We start from the raw sequence: 19,711 nt of genomic DNA on the forward strand, positions 1-19,711 counted from the left end.
GTTCCAGGTGGCAAAACCTAAGCTGACACGTGACAGCACTACAATGATTTGCACAAAGTTCCACATCGAAATTTTATACAAATATTCACTCTCATTCCTCTATAAAAAGGGGAATATTACCCAAGTAAAAGGATAACTACTTTTCACTTTTTACCATTACTTTACCAAAATTACTACGTGCCTTGCACTTGCTAACTTAAGTATCAAAGAACCTTCGACTTGTACTACATCGGTGCCCAAGGCTTGGCGATTGCCTTTGTTTTTTTTGTTTTTTTGTTTTCTGAATTTTCGTTAATCTATAAAAGTAATTTAGAGCATTATCAATTACTATTAGGCCTAATCACTAGGCGGGTTCCTGACACTAGACGGATCCTTTTTTTTCTTTTTCTTTTTTAATAATGAATTTTAGAAAATCCATCGAATCATTTTGGTCACATTGAATTAGATCTTCAAACATCTATAATTTTGATTTAGAAACCTAAAACATTTATATTTTAGTTTCTGGGTATGAAATCTTTTTATTTGAAGGGCTAAAATAAGATAATCGACGCCATATATCTATATATTTTCAATTTGATTTCTCAACTGATAACCAAAAGTATCTTATTTTATGTTACACAAAAAGAAAAAGAAAGATCAACCGTTCCATGTCCAAAAATACAGCATTGTGTGTGTCCACAGTGGTGGCGGCTTCCCCTTTCCTCCCATGGCACCCCAGTTCGAACCGTAGGGTCGAACTCCAATGTAACCAAAAAATTAAACATACGTTGATCTATACAAGTGCCAAAAAAAATTAAAGACACCTCACAAAAGAACTTCACATTAGGTAGAAGAAATCACTAACAAGAGGAAACAATCAAAATTCCCCTAATAGCACAACCTTATCTTTTCATACATAGTATACAGAAGAAGCTTGACCTTTGCCATCCATGAAAGCAGCTGTAGAACCTCTGAAAATTGATCAGCATTTTAGTCATTTCGATTTTTTTTTTAACTAGATTGTTAGATAGACGACAATCAAATGCATTCTTACCAAGAATAAGCCTTAACCTATAGTAACTTGCATTTGCCTTCAATCGGGAGAACACAACTTTCGGAGCAAAATCTGAAAGCATAATCAGAATTAAGGAAATAAATTATGGTGAGTTACAATGTAACAGAAGATGATATGGTTGAAAACTAACTCTAGAATTGTGGTCTAAAATTGTGGTGTATCGGTTTTCATTAAGTCCTAAATGGTCCTAAATGTTCAGTACAAATAATTAACATGATGCACGTTGTTTTAGATTCCCAAGTTGGAGTTCAGTATTTGTATTCGAACATTTGTTGTTCTTTTAAAAGGTTTGCCTTCTCCATCTTACTAAAAAGTTGTTTCCGAGTCAGCAAATGAGTTTCCAGCTTAAACTTAAAAAGCGCCGTCCCAAAAAGTAAAAAAGAAATGCAATTGGACAAATGTAAATGGTATTATACGTCAAAATTTACCAGATTCAGGATTCAACTTTGGAGAAAGACCATATAATGCATATTTGCCATAGGCTAGCAACCTGACTCTTTGTGGAGCCCCCAACTTGCTAACAATAGACCTCAGCAGCCCACTGAATACGGAGATAAAAATACAGCAATTAGAGATTTGAACAATCTCAACTTGCTAACGATAGAACCCAGTAGTTCACTGGATATGGAGATAAAGTTACAGGAATAAAGAATGTTAAGAATATCAAGAGGCATATACGTAGAGAGATTTCATTCTTTTACTTACTCAGTACGCAATATTGTGAGAAAGTCTGATGGCAAGGATTCCATAAATGAAGATATGTCTTCCATCTTCAGGGACTTCAGCTCCTGCTTTAGATTACGTCTTTCTTCAACTGACATTGCCTTCCCAAGTGCCGATTTACTGCAACACATGGTAAAAATGCAATTAACTCACCATTGTACTTTGTTAACATGATCACAAATGCTTTATTGCAGGATATATTAATTATATAAAAACGAAAAGAAGATATAGATTCAGTATCAAGTGGAAATCCTTCTTGGGATAGATCCTTAGTACTAAAACTAGCCTCACATCAAAGTGAATATCATCTATGAGGATTAACACATGAAACAGGTGCATCTAGTATAAGTATATCTCTTTGAGCCACTATCTTTGTCACTTCTAAAACATACTCACATGCAACAGACACAATCATACATACAAATGCATGCACCAGTGAATGAGAGAGAGAGATTGTATACATATACTGTATACATAGAGAGTTTTTCTCTTAAACGAAAGTTCATTAAGGAACGGACGCAGGCCCGTGTGGCAGGCAGTCGCCCGGCTGGTGCAAATTTTTTTTCTGCCAGTTCCACGGCAACATTAATTTTTTATATTTTAGGTTTAACTCTCGAGTTTTGGGTGGTACCCTAACTATGTAACCCTGTCACCAAAACGGATAAAAACTAGCAAAACATTCATGAAAACTCTCCGCCAGTTGATAGTATCAATAATATGGACAGCATATTGATAGTTAATATTGGGTCGATATGGTTGTCGCTATAGATCCCACTCCATCTACAGTGGAACGGGATCCCCTTTATGAAGGGCCTTGTATATATAGGGTCAGGATCGGGCGACACAATTTTTTACCCACATTTTGACACACATTCTAAGCAATTAGATTGAGGCACTTTGAACGGCTGAGATTAATGATAAATTGGTTTTTTATTTCTTTAATTAATGTGCACTGGGAATACCAATAGTTAATAACTTTTCTAATTTATTCCTCTCTCTCCTCTCTCCCGTGTTTCCTCTTTCTTTCATATCCTTCTTCTCTTTTTTATTTTCCTGTGAAAATCCTTTGTGTGGCCTTCTGCAAATGAGGAAGATGATGCTCTCACACCCACACCCAAATACACAATGTACTTCCAATAATTTTCTTTCACATATAGACATATTAATCATTTAAGCTCAAGGTCCCTACATGCAAGGATGAATAGGTGGAAAGGGCAAGTATCAAGGTAAACCTAAAACGGTGAGTGCAATTTATATTTCTAGGGAGCAGAACTGGCTAGTCACTGACAAAAAGTAGAAAATTAAAAAGCAATCAATCACCTGTCAATAGTTCTTCCCGTAAAAATGACAGGAAAGTATCTAGAATACTTCGCAACACCAAACCGTTCACCCAAACGCTGCAAGTTTTTTGAGTCCAGAAGAATTAATGCCTTCCAGAGCTGACAGTAATCCAACCTAAATCCTTCATCCAATTTTTTGTATATTCCATGGTCTAGAATAACTGCATGGCCAAATTGTGGACAGTAAATCATATCACAAGCCCAACAATACAAGCACTTTCAACTGAGACAATTACCTACAGGGGTTATTTTCAGCACATACCCAATGAAAAGCCATTCTGACCTTCAGGACAAACTAATATGTTACCAGGGTGTGGATCTCCATGCAGGAAACCATGGATGAAAATCATTTCAGCAAACACTTCCAACAACACTTCTGCCACCTATAATACAAACTAATCAGAATTAAAAATCATTATCCTAACTGCAATTGGCTTTACCAAATAAGGCATTTCAGATAATTCAGAAAAAAAAAAGAAAAAAAGAAAAAAAGAAAAAGGTGATCTGACACAAAATAAAGAGAAGCAATTAAAAAAACATTTTCTTAACTGCACAAGGATTTATCAATGTGTATGCATAGAGATGTATGACCTGATGTGATGGTGCACACACACGCAGAGACACATACTTCAAATAAGATTTTTATGCTATAAATCTAGTTTGAATAAGACATAGGGGCTGAAATGAGCTGAAATGCTCATTGGTATCTTGGTTTGGTTCTACGCAATGCTCCGATACTGGCCTAACTAGATTTTCTCAAGCCCAATTGGATTACAAAGAAACAACTCTATCCTGCCCGACCATATTTTGACTAGGCTCAAGGCTCATAATCCTCATTCACTATTTCTGTTTAATCTTGTCTATCTGATTTAGTTCATACGCGTGCATAAAAGCTTAGAAGACTGCTGCCTCAAGCCCCTAAAAAGTCAGCCACCAAACCAAGCTCCAGCTCAGATTATTTAAGCAGCCTAATATCAAATTGGCTGAGATCAAATTCAACCCCCAAACATATAATGGCATTCACATAGTTTCGTTTGTCCTGGCCTTACAATATAAAAATAAAATCTGTAGCTATCACTGAAAACCAACCTTCATTGGGTGTATTCTCCTTTCCTTCAGATATTCAACATCATCAACCTGAGTTCTAAAGAAATTATTGTTAGTGGCATTAGTAGCACAGAACAGTGGGAAAACATTATATGACAAAAATAGCATCAGTAACATGATAGTGATACAGGCAACAAGCTCGTTGAAAGATAATGAAAGGCAGATTTACAGAAGAAAAAAAACGAATAATAAAAACCATTCAAAAAGTTATTTAAATTCAATGGTGGACTGCTTGTTATCCTTCTTAGGAAATTTTAGGCTACAGTAATTATTATTAAGCAAGTCACTGGTTTACTTTGAGTTTTCTAAAGGTTTAGTTGTTTCGGAATGTAAAACACTCTGCTTGAAGGATTTCATGGTATTTTATGGGTTGCTAATTTCATTTTACAATTTCTTATCTTGGAGTCTTAGTCTTGTTAGGATTAAGAAAGCCAGTAGCCTGTAAGTATTGACACAATGAATTCAAAGTAGAAGTGTTGGAGACCAAGTATATGTATATTCTTCTAGTCCATTATTTGATTTTCTGCAGTGCTACAATCACTACCATTTCAGCAACATAACAGCCATCGGAATTGAATCTTTATTTGACCTATTCAAATCCTAACCCCATAACGCTCTTCCACTAATTAACCTCCAATACCACTCTACTTGATTTAGCGACAACATAACAAATCATAGAACACAAGTTCTAAGCTTAACAGAGCTGCACTATGTCCATTTGATACTTGCGTACTGATTTAGTCAATGGGAATAACAATATGCATGCAAGACAGTATATACAAAAGGCCCACTTCAACCAATATCCAGAAACTAATAACCATCAAACTTACGAATTCTTCATGGAAAATTTATGGTAGATTGGCATATTTACACCCTAATATACACTAATTTACACTTGTAGCCAAGTCTAATATTATAGTGTTATAAGCTTACAGGTCAGCATACACAGGTTGCCCTAGACCTACATGGCATATTTCTAGGGCACCATGGCCCAGGTCCTAACATCCACCATCCCTGGGTTGCCATTGTTGATTACCCAAAAAAGAGAAATTTTCAACTTTTTTCCGCAATATACTCTAGCCAGCCATTTGCTTTTAGAAAAAGTTTCTGGGACTAGATAGTAGTGCCAGTTGTGGGTGGTCAACAAAATTTGATAAATCTTTGAACTCTAACAAATTCATACATAGATGCATACTACACAAGCAAGTTCAAAAGGCTATACCTTCTGCCCTGTACAGAATTCCATCGTCAGAACTTGATGAGTCGTTAAGTCCTGGACACATATATGGTGGTCAGCTTCTTGTATTGCCAAATTAAAGATATTCCACAGATGGCTAAATAAAAAATGAAGAGGAGTATGCCAGCTATAATACCCAAAATACACGAGGAACCTTGACCCATTTGTTGTTGGCAAAGTTATTGGCAGTTGTCTCAGAATTCCTAGCCTCCTGAATAAAGTCTGTCGAACAGTTAAAGAGACGAAAACCATTATTGTCTTCACTATCTTCAATAATGATGTGAAGACTAAAATTCAGATCATGCTTGATGCAGCAAAATCATCATATGATGGCAATTGTCTGTCCAAGCTTACTGTACCACTGCTTTTAAATTGATTTCTTTTTTGGGTGCTATCTTGCCCATTTATTCTGAACAGTGAAATAATCATATTTTTTAAGTGTTAGGAAGTAGGGATAATTGGAAGCTTATTGAAAATAAATGTCTAAAATGGCTGTGCTGCTTCTCCTTTGAGCAAGACTGATAATGGTGTTCAAACATTAGGACCATGAACCGAGTCTAATCCAATAGGTGAGATTCTCAATTTGTAGAGAGAAGTTCCTTTAGGAGTCCTTTGAAATACGCATCTTGGGGATTAATGTTAATGGGGCTAAAAGTCAATTTTGGGAAGATATTTGGCATGATGAATTATTCTTTCAATATTTGTTTCCTCATTTATATCCATCAACTCTAAACTATCACAATACAATCCTTTCTTACATAACTTCCTTTTCCCCTTCTCTAGAGCATTCCCTGGAATTTAACTTTTGAAGGAACTTGAACAATAGAAAATTCTCAAAATTTGTCTCTGTCAATAATCTCCCTGAACCCAGGTTAATCTGACAGAGAAATTGATATGCATTTGAACTTCAGGTAGTACTTTTGTTCATTCTCTCATATAAAATCCTATTGATCAAGTTTTCAGACATTTAAGATTATTTGGCTGGTGTACCCATTAAAGTGCAGATTTTTGCATGGTTGATGGCTCATAAGAAATTACATGCTAAAATGCCTAAAGAGTAGAATCTATGTTTGTTATCACCAATGTGGTGTATTTTATACAGGGTTCAGGTTTAGGGTACAGGTTATGGTGTCCCAAGTCCAGGATTCTGGTTCCAGGTCCAAACTGTAGACGTGAGGTTCTGGTTCGAGGTCCCATGTCCCGAGTCCACAGTCTGGATTCGGGGTCCATGTCTCGAGTCTGGGTTTAGTTTCTCTCTCTAGCTTGTCTGGACTGAAAGGAGATACTTTTGGTGTATTCAAATCACAAATACAAAAACATTTCAAGTAGAGGTCATAAAATATTATTTATAAATTTCATACCCCCTAATTTCTCTAGAATGTCCTGATACGAGAAAAGTTAACTGAAGAGTACTATATGTAGGGCAAAAAAAATTGTTTCTTAAACAAAAGTACCATAGGTAAGGCAAAAATGAGAACTTTCTAAAAGGAAATTATATGTTTCTAATTACCAATGTCATCCGACAACTCACCAAGTTCGAGAGAAATAGACCGTACGAATTCAGATACCAGCCACTCAAATCTGTATTCTGGGAAAAACTGCTGGATGGGAAAAGAATAGGTCTTTAAGTAATTGAAAAGCATCCAGCAAACTATGGAGTAAAGAAGAAAAAACATTGCCAAGAGACAGAAAGCCAGTAAGGGAAAAACAAAAGAAAATAAGCTACCTGATATCAAACATTTAGACCTTGAACCATATATATTTTCAATCTTTTCAGAAAAAATTATTTTATATGGAGACAAGAAATTAAATTTCGCTTTATTGTTTCAAATCTACAATCGAAAAAAAAAAACATTTTAGGAACAGTTCATAACATATCATAAAAGGGCTGAAAATTGTTTGAAAATGTATTGCTCGGATGCTAAAGCCAGTTATTAGTAAACATAACATATGATACAGAGCAATAACATCTTGGCACTGCTGGGTTTTTCAGCCCACGATGAGTTTCCTAAGCTTGTTAGGACTAATCGTCTTGGAGAATAAGAATCATATTCCCAGTTGGAGTTGTTTTCCCAATTGAAGAGGGTTCAATATGCTTGGTAATCAGATTCCTATTAGGATTAGATTACCTAATTGATGAAGGCCTTTATCGTTGCTATATAAGGAGATCCGATGTGCTAGTTTACAAGCATCAACATCAGCAAGCAAGAGAGAACAATATTCAGAATTGCACTCCAAAGAGAGTGAGCGGGAATATCATTCCAGAGAGAGAGAGAGAGAGAGTGTGTGTGTGTGACTGGAGAGCAAAACAATTGATTACCACTCAAGGAGTTAGATTAAGAGAATATTGAAGGACAAAGTGTGTGAGAGAGAAGAAAAGAGATAATAGCGTTTCCTTGTTTTCTTGTTCTTTCTAGTTGTTAATCAAGTCTTGAATCTAGAGGCTTGATAGGATAATTTGTTTTGTACCCATTATCGATATGGTGGAGATTTGTTGTTTCTGCCCCATGGACGTAGGCACATAGCTGAACCACATTAATCTTGGTGTTTTTTATCTTCTAGGTTATTTCCTTGGGTTTCCTGAGTTCGTTTGTCTTTCCCATTCTTAAACGATTTCACAACAGGCAGTTACTTGTGTTCAAAGAAACCAGGTATACAACAGTACAACCACAGAAAAATGACATAAATCGCAACAAAGGTTTGTTGTGCTTGTCAAAAATAGATGAGCAGAAATAAATTAGTGTAACCTGTTATGTAGGATGCAGTAAATGGGGGAGTAGGATGACCAATTTGGTGTGATAATTACAGGTGGGTGAAATGACTTCCCTTAAGTATTTGTGCAGGCCAACTCATTTTCATCTGAAAATTTCAGATTTCCTGATAGTCTACTTATTTCCCCTAGTAAATTACAATCATTCAAAACACATTACAGTAAATAATGTATGTCCAAGTTACACTGAAACAAAGAATTAGGAGAACAAAGGGCCTAAGTTTTCTTTACTTTCTAAAGAAAATCATAGGACTACAAATTCTAAATGTAATGTTGAAAAGTAGAAAGGCCTAAGTTTTCTTTATATTATACATGTTATACACAGATGAAACTCAAGAATTGTAATTGAGCACATTTTAGAACATAAATTGATAGCATACCTTAGCACTTAACATAGTATCATAAAACCTAAGGCTGCAAATAAGCCTACCCACTCAAGGGCTCGAAGCTATGATATTAGTTACGCTTGGCCTGGAAACTGGTTTGTTTAAAAATTGCCAAGTGCCAACTCCAAAATTGAAGGTCAATGAATAACAAGCCATTAACAAGCATAAGGTGCTTGATTGGCTAGGGTTGCACAGCAACTCCACAAATCACATCTCTGTGGGAGTAACACTATTTAGAAACTTCAATGACCCTTTAGGAGAGGCAAAACCTATTCACTGCAACTACAATATATCACATAAATGTCCCGAGATTGAGTGCGTACCCAAGCAAGGGATTTTGAAAGAAAATACATGGTTGTTGCATCTATTTTCATTTGCTGCTCCAGCCCCGGGTACTGCACCTATTATCCACATGATAAAACTAATTAATAACCATTGCAGTCATAAATACGTGTTTATTGAGAAGCAAAAAAACATTATATGCAAAAGTATTAAGGATCACAGAAAAGAAAAGCATACACGTTTCTTTTGTTTTAATGTATAAGAAAAAGTTAAGGAATGGATAATTTTATCAGACATCCTGGATTCAGGTAACTATTCTTCTTCTTTTTTCTGACCGAAAAAAAGGTAACTATACTTTTGTGAAACTATTTTGAACTATTGTTCCACTCTTTTACCCACCTCACCTTTGTTTTGCCACCAAGAAATTTCCTGTTTAACAATCAATTTTGAACTACTGTTGCACTGTTTTATCCATCTCATCTTTGTTTTGGCTTGTTCAGGGTGACAGTATGTTGTTATGGCTCCTTCACATATCTGGTGTTTCATCCAATTTAGGGTGTAGACTAGAAATTTCTAAATCAACCTCCCCTAGAATGGCTAGTGAGAGTTACAAAGGAAACTTTGAGTTAATATTGGTCATGGCTTGAGAGAGGGAATTGAAATGTGTGTGTTCCTTCATGTTGTGCTTTTCAAGATTATGATATTCAACACAGCATTCCAAGATAGAAAGAGTTTGGTGTCCTTGTTATTGTTATTTGGTGTTTCAGTGTCTGTCTTTATAAGCTTCTTTAGTTTGTAACTTGAGTAGATAGTTTGTATCTCAACTTGGGTGGTTGCAGCAGTGTTTTGTCTAGGAAATGCGAAAAAGGGAAGATCATAAAGTCCTTGTTCTTATATTGGTAAAATAACTTCATTTTGGATTCTATATTTCTAAATTGAATAAATGACATTAAACATTTCCTATGTTGAAAAGTTGGGAATTTGATTCCCTCGTTCTAAGGAAGAATGTCCACAGGAACTAAAAGTTTAGGAATTTGGTCAAACCACTAACCAAGCTTTTATCATTTCTTGAGAATTGAAAAGTTCCACTTAGAAATCTCATGAGAGTGTAGCACACCCCTTTCAATTTTTTTCATATTCTCCCAATGAACTCAAATTTAAATGAAGAGTTTCGAAGAAGAGTTACTGGTTTATTCACCAATTACAGTTGTCTTAAAATTAATGAAATTTACTAAAACAGAGGTTTAGTCTGCTCACCAACCTTAATTGCTACTTCTTGATGACCCTTAAGAACTCCCCGGTGTACTTGAGCAATAGATGCAGCAGCTATCGGATGTTCATCGAGTGACAAAAATCTGAGGTAAATGCAAAAGTCAGAAAAATAACAGCCCTTTCAACTTTAAAGTACAGAGTTCCATTGCAGAAACACATTAAGAAGAAGGAAAAGTTTTTAAGGCACATGCTACCAACCAAAATTTCTTTTTTTTTTGACAAGGACTATACTTCATATAGCAATTGAAAGGGAAAAAAAAGTTGCAACAAGACAAATGTGGAAGTTCATCGAGTTAGAAAAAGATCCCAAAGTCATAAAACTTTCAAGTATAGAGTTCCACTGATGAAACACAATGAGAAGATGCAATAACTTATAAAGCACATGATACAAACTTGTAAATGGCAAGAAACATACATGCTATAACAGTTACAAAGAAAAAAAAGAATAAGGAAACCAAAAAAGGAAGAAGGCATACACCATTTATCATGCCTTCCACCATTTTATACAAACTAAGGAACCCCAATATATTACCAAAGTTTATGATCCTTCATAATCCCTTCCAACACAAAACACTCCATAATTAATAGCAAGTCTTAAGAGTCTGCAAGTTTTTTTTTTCCTTCTATTTAAAAATTTTATCTGGGTTCCCACAAGTTGGTGCATACACTGCAATGTGACAAAACACTTACATATCTGACAGCTCGGGTCCCAGATTGCGGATTAGTACCTCTTTAATAGCCTTGAAATGATAAGGAACTGCCTAAGCCAATAGTTACGAGATAGTCACCATATCATAAAGTTAGATTAATTCCCACCTACATGAATATACACCTTATCTAGAAAACAAAACGGAATATAAAGAAACAGATATAAACACATAGTTCATTCATACCTGATCCTGCAATGAGGAAAGAGTTAATGAGTATTCCTTGGGAACCTGTCGCAAAGCTGCAACAAATTGGCCAGCTTTCACATAGAACCCTCTATTGACCTCACACAATTTCCGAATTCTCGTGGCGGACCTTCTATGAACCTAAATTCCATCATCATATTCATAAGATATACAACTGAAGCTCCTTCATAATGGTTCTCAGACTAGAAGCAAACAATTACAAAATCTATCTAATTTCTTCTGAAAGAAACTTACGTTCCTGAGGAAATTCAATGATTCATACTTCATACTTCATAGTAAGAAAGAAAAGAAAAGCAACCAAGCAACCAACCTCAGATAGCTTCTGACGATACTCATCAGAGTCAACCGAGAGTCCATGTAAAGTGAACTTGTAGTCAACAGCAGTGAAAGCAATCTGCAACTTTCAGGAACATATTATGAACAGTGAAAGAGATAGACGGAAAGGGAAGAATTTTTTTTTTTAAAAAAAAAAAAAGACAAAAATGGAGAATGAAAAGGGAGGAAACGGACGGTGGCGATTGCGCGAGAAGATCGATTGACGCCATGGATTGGTGCGCGTAATTTCTCAGGAAAGTTGGGGAAGGAATCGGAGGAAGATGATAGAAAATTGGGGTTGAAGGCATGAAAGGTGAGGCCAGTGGCTGTGATTAAGCAGAGTGCGGTTTTGGCCTTCCGCATTGCCCGAGTCTAATGTGTTTCTGTCTGGACTCGCCAGACCATTCAATTATATCGGAAAAGAATCAATAAAAAAGAAGGAATCGGAATTGATCGATATATTTCTCGAAACACACGAAAAGGAAACGAAGAGGAAGGGTGTAAGGCTGAGAAGAGAGCTCAGGGGTAAAATGGTATCGTCACTGTTCATAAGCCTCCAAAACCGAAGGCAGAGACCCACCATCTAAGTGGGGGCAAAATCGCAATTTCACTGTTGTGCTAACTTTTGTGCAGTGCAGGTACTGACTTGCAATCCTAACCCAACACTGATTTAAAAATCCCAATCATTTCAAAATTAAAAACCAAAAAGTATAAGGAAACAAAAGAAACTTGTTTAACACGTTATCAGAGTTTCGTATAAATAATATTCTTCATCATAAGCCTTCGCATACCATCTCGTTCATCAATCATCCTCTCTCTCTCTCTCTCTCTCAAAGCTATCAAAGCTATCAAAGCTATCTTCATCTACAGTAACACACAGTAAGTTCCTCTTCAAGTCCTGTCTCTCTCAATCTTCAACTGCATTGCATGTGTGTTTCTTTCTTTCAACTCCTTCTCTGTTTTCGAGATCATCATGTAACGATTTTTGTTTGTCATAATAATCATATAGTGAGCCCAAGTAAGAAATAAGACCACCTCCTCATCTTTCAAAATTTTTAGTTGTAACTTGAATGAGGCATTTAGTATTGCCCTTACTTTGCACTGAGAGTTTCCTACAAGTATATTTATTATTCTAGACTTTACCGATCATGTTCAGGTGGCTAGTTTGGTTTGAATTTCTTTATAAGTTTATTTGATTTATTCATGTGGGGTTCATATCATTAACATTTTGTTCACCTTTTAGATGGAAAATCGGTCGACTCGCATAGCAATAGTGAACCCTGACAAATGCAAGCCCAAAAAATGTAACCAGGAATGTAAGAGGACTTGCCCGGTCGTACGTACTGGTATGTATGTTATGCTACTTCTTTTTGTACATGGACTTCTTATGCATAAATGCTACTTGTTATCTATTATTAACCATAAATGTGCAGGTAAATTATGCATTGAGGTCAAACCTGTGTCCAAGGTTGCTCGTATCTCCGAAGAGTTGTGCATTGGCTGTGGTATATGTGTTAAGGTCAGTGAAGATTGTATTTTGTTTGTCTTATTTTCATCTTCTTTTTATCTACTCTAGTTGTGTTTTAAAGGTGGCATTGTTTTCATTCTGGCTATGATCATGTAGAAATGCCCATTTGGAGCAATTGAAATCATCAACTTGCCAAAGGCACTGGACAAAGACACAACCTATCGCTATGGGTCTAACTCTTTTAAATTACACAGGTCAGTTACTTCCTTACCACTTTGATCAGTTTCAGGTTTTAGTGTTTTAAGTTAACAGAAACTAAATTATACATAATTACAGGTTACCAGTCCCTAGGCCAGGGGAAGTTCTTGGTTTGGTTGGAACTAATGGCATTGGGAAGTCAACTGCCCTCAAAATTTTGGCTGGCAAGCTCAAACCAAATTTGGGTCGTTTCAATGTAATACTCTTTACATATCATCGTTTTTTCATATTTCCAATTTCTCCCCTTTTTCTAGTATATGATCATTTTTCTCAAGTTTTGTTTGATGAATTAATTCTTTTGAATGACTATAATTTGCTTTTTATTCTTGTGTAGAATCCTCCAAATTGGCAGGAAATCTTGACTTACTTTCGAGGATCGGAGCTGCAAAGTTATTTTATTCGTCTCTTGGAAGATAAGTTGAAGGTAGGTATATAGATTATTTCGTCGTTACCAGTTTTGTTTTGTTTTTGTTTTTCACTTTTTACCTAACCTTCTGTTCTTGCGCTTTTCTATGTTGAACATGGGTTGTTTCCGACACTTATGCTGTGTCTGATGTTGTTTAGTCCAGTTAATTGCATAGTCGGGCACTTATATATTATGTTTTTATTTTCCTTTGCTGTTTTATGTAATATGTTTTATTTTTCCTTTAAACAGGCTGTTATAAAACCCCAATACGTTGACCACATTCCAAAAGTAGCTGAAGGCAATGTAGGGGAGTTGCTCAAACAGAAAGATGAGAGGGGTGTGATGGAAGAAGTCATTGTTGATCTTGAGCTAAACCAGGTTCTAGATCGTAACGTAGTCAATTTATCTGGTGGGGAGCTTCAAAGATTCGCTGTTGCTTTTCTTGCTTCGCAAAAGGCAGATATATACATGTTTGATGAACCTTCAAGTTATCTTGATGTGAAACAAAGGCTTAAAGCTGCCAAAGTCATCCGATCTTTGATCAGGCCTGATAGGTTTTGTTTTCATAGCTCTCTTCTTCTCTTCTTGCCCCAATTTTTTTTTTTCATTGCTTATATTTGTGGGGTCTTTTCTTGCTTACATTGGGCATGTTTAAGTAATGGATGTTTTGCTTTGCTTTACATTTTCAGCTATGTAATCGTTGTGGAGCACGATTTGAGCGTCCTAGACTACTTATCAGATCACATTTGTTGTTTATATGGGAAGCCGGGTGCATATGGAGTTGTAACCCTACCTTTCTCAGTTAGAGAAGGAATCAACATCTTTTTGGCGGGATTTGTTCCTACAGAAAACCTAAGGTTCCGAGATGAATCTTTGACTTTTAAGGTAAGATAATAAATTCTGTCAATGAAAATGCTGGTTTTAAGCGCTTAATCAATATTTTTTAAGATATATAATCATGTTGTTGTCTTGTTTGTTTAGGTTTCTGAGACTCCACAAGAAAGCGGTGAGGAAGTTGAGACATATGCACGGTATAGATACCCATCGATGACTAAAACGTTGGGAGAGTTCAAGCTTCAAGTTATAGAGGGCGAATTTAGCAATTCTCAAATTATTGTGATGTTGGGTGAGAATGGATCCGGGAAGACTACATTTATGAGAATGCTGGTACGTACTAGTCCTTAACATTTTCACTCTTTTTAATCAATTCAATCATATGTTAAAATTAAATTTCATCTTGATATATACGTGGAGTCATTGCATACATTTGATTTGTTCAATTTGTAGGTTGGCCTATTGAAACCTGATTCTGATGTGGAGATACCTGAGCTTCATGTTTCCTACAAAACCCAGAAAATTAATACAAAGCGTGCAATAAAAGTCAAAGACATGCTTCATGAAAAAATTCGCAATTCTTGTACACATCCCCAGTTTGTGACAGACGTGATGAAGCCTCTCCAAATTGGGCAATTAATGGATCAAGATGTTACCAAACTCTCTGGTGGAGAGCTGCAAAGGGTTGCTCTATGTGTATGCCTTGGAAAGGTAACTGATTGATTTTAGTTTACCTAAGTTTACAGCAATAACAAATTAAGTGTACAGTATGATGCATCTGCTTTGAACTTAACTTATGCAGCCTACTTTTTGCTTGATATTGCAGCCTGCAGACATCTATCTGATAGATGAACCAAGTGCATATCTTGATTCTGAGCAGCGTATCGTTGCAGCAAAAGTCATAAAGAGGTTCATCCTCCACGCTAAGAAAACCGCATTCGTGGTTGAGCATGATTTCATTATGGCTACTTACTTGGCCGACAAAGTTATTGTCTATGAAGGAAAGCCATCAGTTGATTGTATTGCAAATTCTCCACAATCTTTGTTGACTGGGATGAATCTCTTCTTATCTGTAAGTCTTGCAGCTTGTTTAATTTACCTCCTTGCCTTGCATATACTTTGTCCTCCAATTGACTGTAATGTAATTTTTGTTGTTCTACGATTTGATTCTCTCTTTGTTTTTCCAATGTGGCATTGCAGCAACTGGATATCACATTTAGACGTGACCCTACAAACTATCGCCCAAGAATCAACAAATTGAACTCAACCAAGGATAGGGAGCAAAAAGCTGCTGGGTCCTATTATTACTTGGACGACTAAACTGGAACACTGTCCAACATGTTCGAGACAACAATTCCCCGTCTCCAACTCCAAGGGTGGGACGCTATGGGACGGGACTCGACTAAGCTCGAGCCACCAGGCTTTGAGTAGTCTTCAGACCATTCTCCACTCTCTGTCTCAACAGGGTAACCGTGAGACCTCTTACCAAGAGCAGGAGCTAGCTGGTTATGGACTTTCCCATCTTGCTTCTTATGGCCAACACCATAAAAATCAACACTCGTGTGCCCTACAGATATGTCCTCACATGGCTTTCCCCATCTATCCCAAACACTATCCCGAGGTTTTTCACTGCGCAGGGATCCTGTACCTGGTGACAGACTACTTCAGTCTCAATCATGGATTGTGAATTGGCTCCTATGGTTGGTAGCAACCAGAGTGTGTTCAGATATTGTTGCTGATAATTTTTTTCTTTTCAGTTACAACTCCTTGCTGCTATAAATTGATGGATCTACTTCTCAGAATATCAAGGATTTATCTCAAAATTTAAGTATACTTGATAGGTTTCTTTCTTCATAAAGATTGCTGATTTTTCAGCAAAGTCAATAAAACGTGTCAAATTCCTTACTTTTCCTTTGATCACAAAAATTTAAAAGTGTTGCACAACTAAAACTAAACCACTATCAACAACCAACATTCAATTTACGTAGCAACCAAACAGGATTTACTAAAACTAAAAATAAAATAAAAAAGAAACGCACAAACAATTGCTGAAAACTTTGCAGATTAATATTTTCAGTCAGCACTGAGAAATGGACGAATTCCATATTATTGTGGTTGTAATTAACAGACGAAGGTCGTGTTAAGGAGTTTAACTTGAAGAGTATGTGGAGGAGTCCCAATGGCACTATTAGGAATATTTTGAATGGTTAGTGAACTGGCAACTATACATTTTCATCTTTTGAACAATTTTCTGGCTAAATTACAATGGCTGCGGGCTTTTTCTACAGGTACTGTTTTCAGAGAACCAATTCTTTGCAAAAACATCCCTCGCCTTATCCCAGGTATGATAATTTCATGTTGTGGCTCTATATTTTTACTGGAGTAGAACCATGTTGATTGTTGCTGTTTCCAGGCTGGACAAAGCCAATATGCATTGGAAGACATGCTTTCGGTGATCAGTATCGAGCAACTGATGCTGTCATTAAAGGACCTGGGAAACTGAAATTGGTGTTTGGTATATATCTTTACTTGAGACTAGGGCTATACTCTTTAAATATATTTCCACATTGCACCAACAATAAAAATATGGATTTCTCTGTAGGTTTATCTTTTGAGGTGCCCTTTGGGAAAATCCCACATCGAAAATCCACTCCTATAAAGGTGTTTATAAACAAAGCACTATGATGGTTTGTTAAGTGTGGTTAACATTGGAGAGTTGGGCTAATGGACTTGGCTATAGGCTTGGCTTTGATTAATAATAATTATATTAATCAAAGACTAGGGCTTTGGGTCTTGGGGCTTTTGGGATATGGGGAAATTTAATTAAGACACCCAACGAAAATAAGTAATTTATTGGGATCTCTTTTTTTTATTATAAATATTTTTCCTCGATTTTCATTTATCGATAAGAGTAGTTTAAGACACCCAGAGTAATTACCTTACAAAGAACTTAGGACTTTTTCATGTTTAATACACGTATTTTTAACAAAAGTTTCAATAAGACACACAAAATTAACTTATTATACAAATAATTCTCACATATTATTGAATAAAAATAATATATATTAAAATATTATATAGTCACCTAACTTTTAAGTTGTAGGTCCTCTTTTTTTTTATTTTTTTATTTTATATAAAATACACAGTTTTTCTTTTTTTTAAAATAGTATAGCCGGGCGGCTATACTTATTTTGAGACGTGGGGCTTAATCGCAAGGGGGTCCTCTTTTTTCGTGTATAAATATTATAGCCGCACGGCTATACTCCCTTTTTTTATTTTTTGTAAGATAGTATAGCCGCACGGCTGTGCTCCGGTGTTTTTATTTTTTACAATGAATAGTATAGCCGGACGGCTGTACTCGCTGCCCTAAACCCTCGGTAAACAATAATTGGAAAACTAAAAGAAAGAAAAAATAGAGGAAAAAATAATTACAACTCACCCGCTCCCCTTCTCCCTTCCACTCCTCCCCATCCCCTGTCCAAATCCCAGATTTTGATTTTTGTTCTTCAAAATTTTAGTTTCTCTTTTTTACTTTCCATGATTTTTCAATTTAATAATTTTTAATTTATAAAACATTGTTTCACCCACGTGACATGCCAGGTCAGCCTGTCAGATAAACCTTTATATTTATTAAAAAATCACATTCTTGCCGAAAACAGCAAAATCGAAAGAAAAAAGAAACCAAAAATGATGAAACTTCTGAGTACTTGAAGAACAGACATTTCAATTATGCTTCCTAGGGAAAGAATTAAGGAAATTTTATGATCAAAAGCCAATTATTAAAATAAAACTTTTGGATGCCAATTATCAAGTAACAATATACGAGCATCCCTTGAATCTAACACAAACCAGATTGAAAGTTGAAAGTTGATGACTTAGCCTGCATGAATTTGTTGCCATTGTCGGCAGACGATTTCAAAGGCAAAGTTGTTAATGATGAGATGATGAAGGAAGGAGCATCATATGGGATTAGCAGAGCATTTAAAAGAAAATTGATCACTTAACCAATTATATGAACACCAAAATTCAAAATTCAAAAGCAAGTGACAGAGATCTGATATAAAGAATAAAGATGGATCAGAAACACCTGGCTTGGTGTCTCTGTGTAATACAGAGATATAAGTCGCTCAGTTTGTTCAGTTTCGATCATTTGGGGAAATAATCATCACTTCCATCTTTTCTTTCTATGGTTTTTTTCCAATTTCAAAAATAAAAATCATTCAAAACACAAAAACACCAAATTTCAAAAACCCAAACTGAAGAAAGATTTGAAATTTCAAAAGACAAAGAAACAAAAAGAAGAATAGATAACAATGAGTTGTTGGGATTTGGGAAAGATCAGAGTTCTGGCTTGGAAATTAAAAATAGCGCAAGTTTGAATCTGCTTCGATCATATGGGGAAAGTAGCATCACTTCAATCCCAAATCCCTGACCTCCAATATGAATCACTACAAAAGTAAAGAGGAAAAACCAAAAACCAAAAACCAAAAAAATCAAACACAAAACTGTTGCGTCGGCTCATACGAAGAGCCCATTCTTACTCAGGAGGAGCTGGATATCAGTTTTTCGACGCCGAAATTAAAACCCTAAAAATGCTAACACTAAGTATGCAAACGCAAAAGAAACAACATCAAAAAAGCTAACATGAAGGTGAACCGAGAATGCAGAGGCAGAGACGGGGCAGAGACGGTGCGTGAGACAGTGAGAAGGTTGAAGGATGTGGTTCAATTTATAGGGTCTCGACCTGCGCTCGGAAACCCTAATTTCATTAGGCCGAGTTATGTCGGTCCAAGTATGGCAAAACGACAGCGTTGCTATGCAATTACCCTCGGCCCTTTTACGGCCCGAAGACTCAAGTAGGGGTGAGCCCATAAATTTTGATGGAAGTTGTCCTGACGCCAACTTAGAATGCAACTTTGTCAACAGTTCACATCTATTTGTTTCTCCTTTGGTCCTCGCACATGCAACTTTGCAGCACACACAATGGCGAGTCATGTATCCAAATTTTCTGGTGCCTGTGATTGGGATTCCTTCACCCCCTTATGCCTCTTCTCATCACTTGAGAAGGAAGCGGCCGGCAATTGGCAACTTTGAATAATTGAACACCTTTCATTGTTTCTTTTCGTAGATAACAATTTCATTTTGAATGCAAAGACTGATCATCTTCATTCCTCAAAGTTGGTATTTGCCTTCGTGTGTCTCAATACACCATATACTTTCTCTCAAACATTGCAGTTGAGTCGGATGTCTCCCTGCCTGCCTCCATTCAATTCAACGTTTGCTTTACCACGTTTCTCTTTCCGATAATTGGACCCTTCTCCTTCTAGGTAATAGGTTGATATTCA

At 36.2% G+C, this 19,711-nt stretch overlaps 2 protein-coding genes, 1 long non-coding RNA gene and 2 other non-coding genes across 7 annotated transcripts; 2 read left to right on the forward strand and 3 right to left on the reverse strand.

Annotated features, from left to right (window-relative positions):
* Positions 1-557: 557 nt before the first annotated feature.
* Positions 558-11,891, reverse strand: LOC110765101 (Protein kinase superfamily protein). 3 transcript variants are annotated; one of them, XM_088250742.1, is made up of 17 exons: positions 11,596-11,891; positions 11,396-11,479; positions 11,065-11,205; positions 10,862-10,932; positions 10,161-10,254; positions 8,941-9,018; positions 6,993-7,059; positions 5,598-5,683; positions 5,447-5,497; positions 4,207-4,254; positions 3,380-3,500; positions 3,098-3,278; positions 1,760-1,897; positions 1,483-1,595; positions 1,034-1,105; positions 881-950; positions 558-706 (listed from the first exon to the last, which is right to left on the reverse strand). In XM_088250742.1, the coding sequence occupies exons 1-17, from the start codon at positions 11,761-11,763 to the stop codon at positions 637-639; spliced, it is 1,653 nt and encodes a 550-aa protein (XP_088106868.1). In that variant the 5' UTR covers positions 11,764-11,891; the 3' UTR covers positions 558-636. The 3 variants fall into 3 exon arrangements, with proteins under 3 accessions (XP_088106868.1, XP_021823847.1, XP_021823845.1); XM_021968155.2 differs by having other exon boundaries at positions 558-950; positions 6,993-7,062; positions 10,900-10,928; XM_021968153.2 differs by having other exon boundaries at positions 558-950; positions 6,993-7,062; positions 11,596-11,890.
* Positions 11,892-12,158: 267 nt separating this feature from the next.
* LOC110765100 (ABC transporter E family member 2-like) lies at positions 12,159-16,246 on the forward strand. The gene is made up of 12 exons (XM_021968152.2): positions 12,159-12,279; positions 12,644-12,746; positions 12,834-12,919; positions 13,025-13,122; positions 13,205-13,322; positions 13,461-13,550; positions 13,782-14,086; positions 14,222-14,417; positions 14,514-14,699; positions 14,820-15,077; positions 15,193-15,438; positions 15,567-16,246. The coding sequence occupies exons 2-12, from the start codon at positions 12,644-12,646 to the stop codon at positions 15,684-15,686; spliced, it is 1,806 nt and encodes a 601-aa protein (XP_021823844.1). The 5' UTR covers positions 12,159-12,279; the 3' UTR covers positions 15,687-16,246.
* A 198-nt stretch (positions 16,247-16,444) lies between these two features.
* Positions 16,445-16,906, forward strand: LOC110765099 (uncharacterized). The gene is made up of 3 exons (XR_002527984.2): positions 16,445-16,572; positions 16,655-16,708; positions 16,780-16,906. It is a non-coding gene; the product is annotated as an uncharacterized LOC110765099 (long non-coding RNA).
* Positions 16,907-18,438: 1,532 nt separating this feature from the next.
* Positions 18,439-18,541, reverse strand: LOC148295414 (small nucleolar RNA Z103). Its single transcript, XR_015834959.1, has one exon. It is a non-coding gene; the product is annotated as a small nucleolar RNA Z103 (small nucleolar RNA).
* A 158-nt stretch (positions 18,542-18,699) lies between these two features.
* Positions 18,700-18,785, reverse strand: LOC148295415 (small nucleolar RNA Z103). The gene has a single exon (XR_015834961.1). It is a non-coding gene; the product is annotated as a small nucleolar RNA Z103 (small nucleolar RNA).
* Positions 18,786-19,711: the final 926 nt, after the last annotated feature.

Source organism: Prunus avium, chromosome 3 (genome assembly GCF_965620075.1).
Source record: "Prunus avium chromosome 3, drPruAviu1.hap1.1, whole genome shotgun sequence".
In the NCBI taxonomy this organism is placed as follows: domain Eukaryota; kingdom Viridiplantae; phylum Streptophyta; class Magnoliopsida; order Rosales; family Rosaceae; genus Prunus; species Prunus avium.

What these genes read in the sequence shown, in the direction of transcription:
- LOC110765101 (XM_088250742.1), bottom strand. Translation starts at nt 11,763, where the DNA reads ATGCGGAAGGCCAAAACCGCACTCTGCTTAATCACAGCCACTGGCCTC. An exon ending in TAGGTTAAGGCTTATTCTTG is followed by an intron (nt 951 to 1,033) that starts GTAAGAATGCAT and finishes ATCAATTTTCAG; the next exon opens with AGGTTCTACAGCTGCTTTCA. An exon ending in ACTATGTATGAAAAGATAAG is followed by an intron (nt 707 to 880) that starts GTTGTGCTATTA and finishes CTGGGGTGCCAT; the next exon opens with GGGAGGAAAGGGGAAGCCGC.
- LOC110765100 (XM_021968152.2), top strand. Translation starts at nt 12,644, where the DNA reads ATGGAAAATCGGTCGACTCGCATAGCAATAGTGAACCCTGACAAATGC. An exon ending in ATGAATCTTTGACTTTTAAG is followed by an intron (nt 14,418 to 14,513) that starts GTAAGATAATAA and finishes TTGTTTGTTTAG; the next exon opens with GTTTCTGAGACTCCACAAGA. An exon ending in GGATGAATCTCTTCTTATCT is followed by an intron (nt 15,439 to 15,566) that starts GTAAGTCTTGCA and finishes GTGGCATTGCAG; the next exon opens with CAACTGGATATCACATTTAG.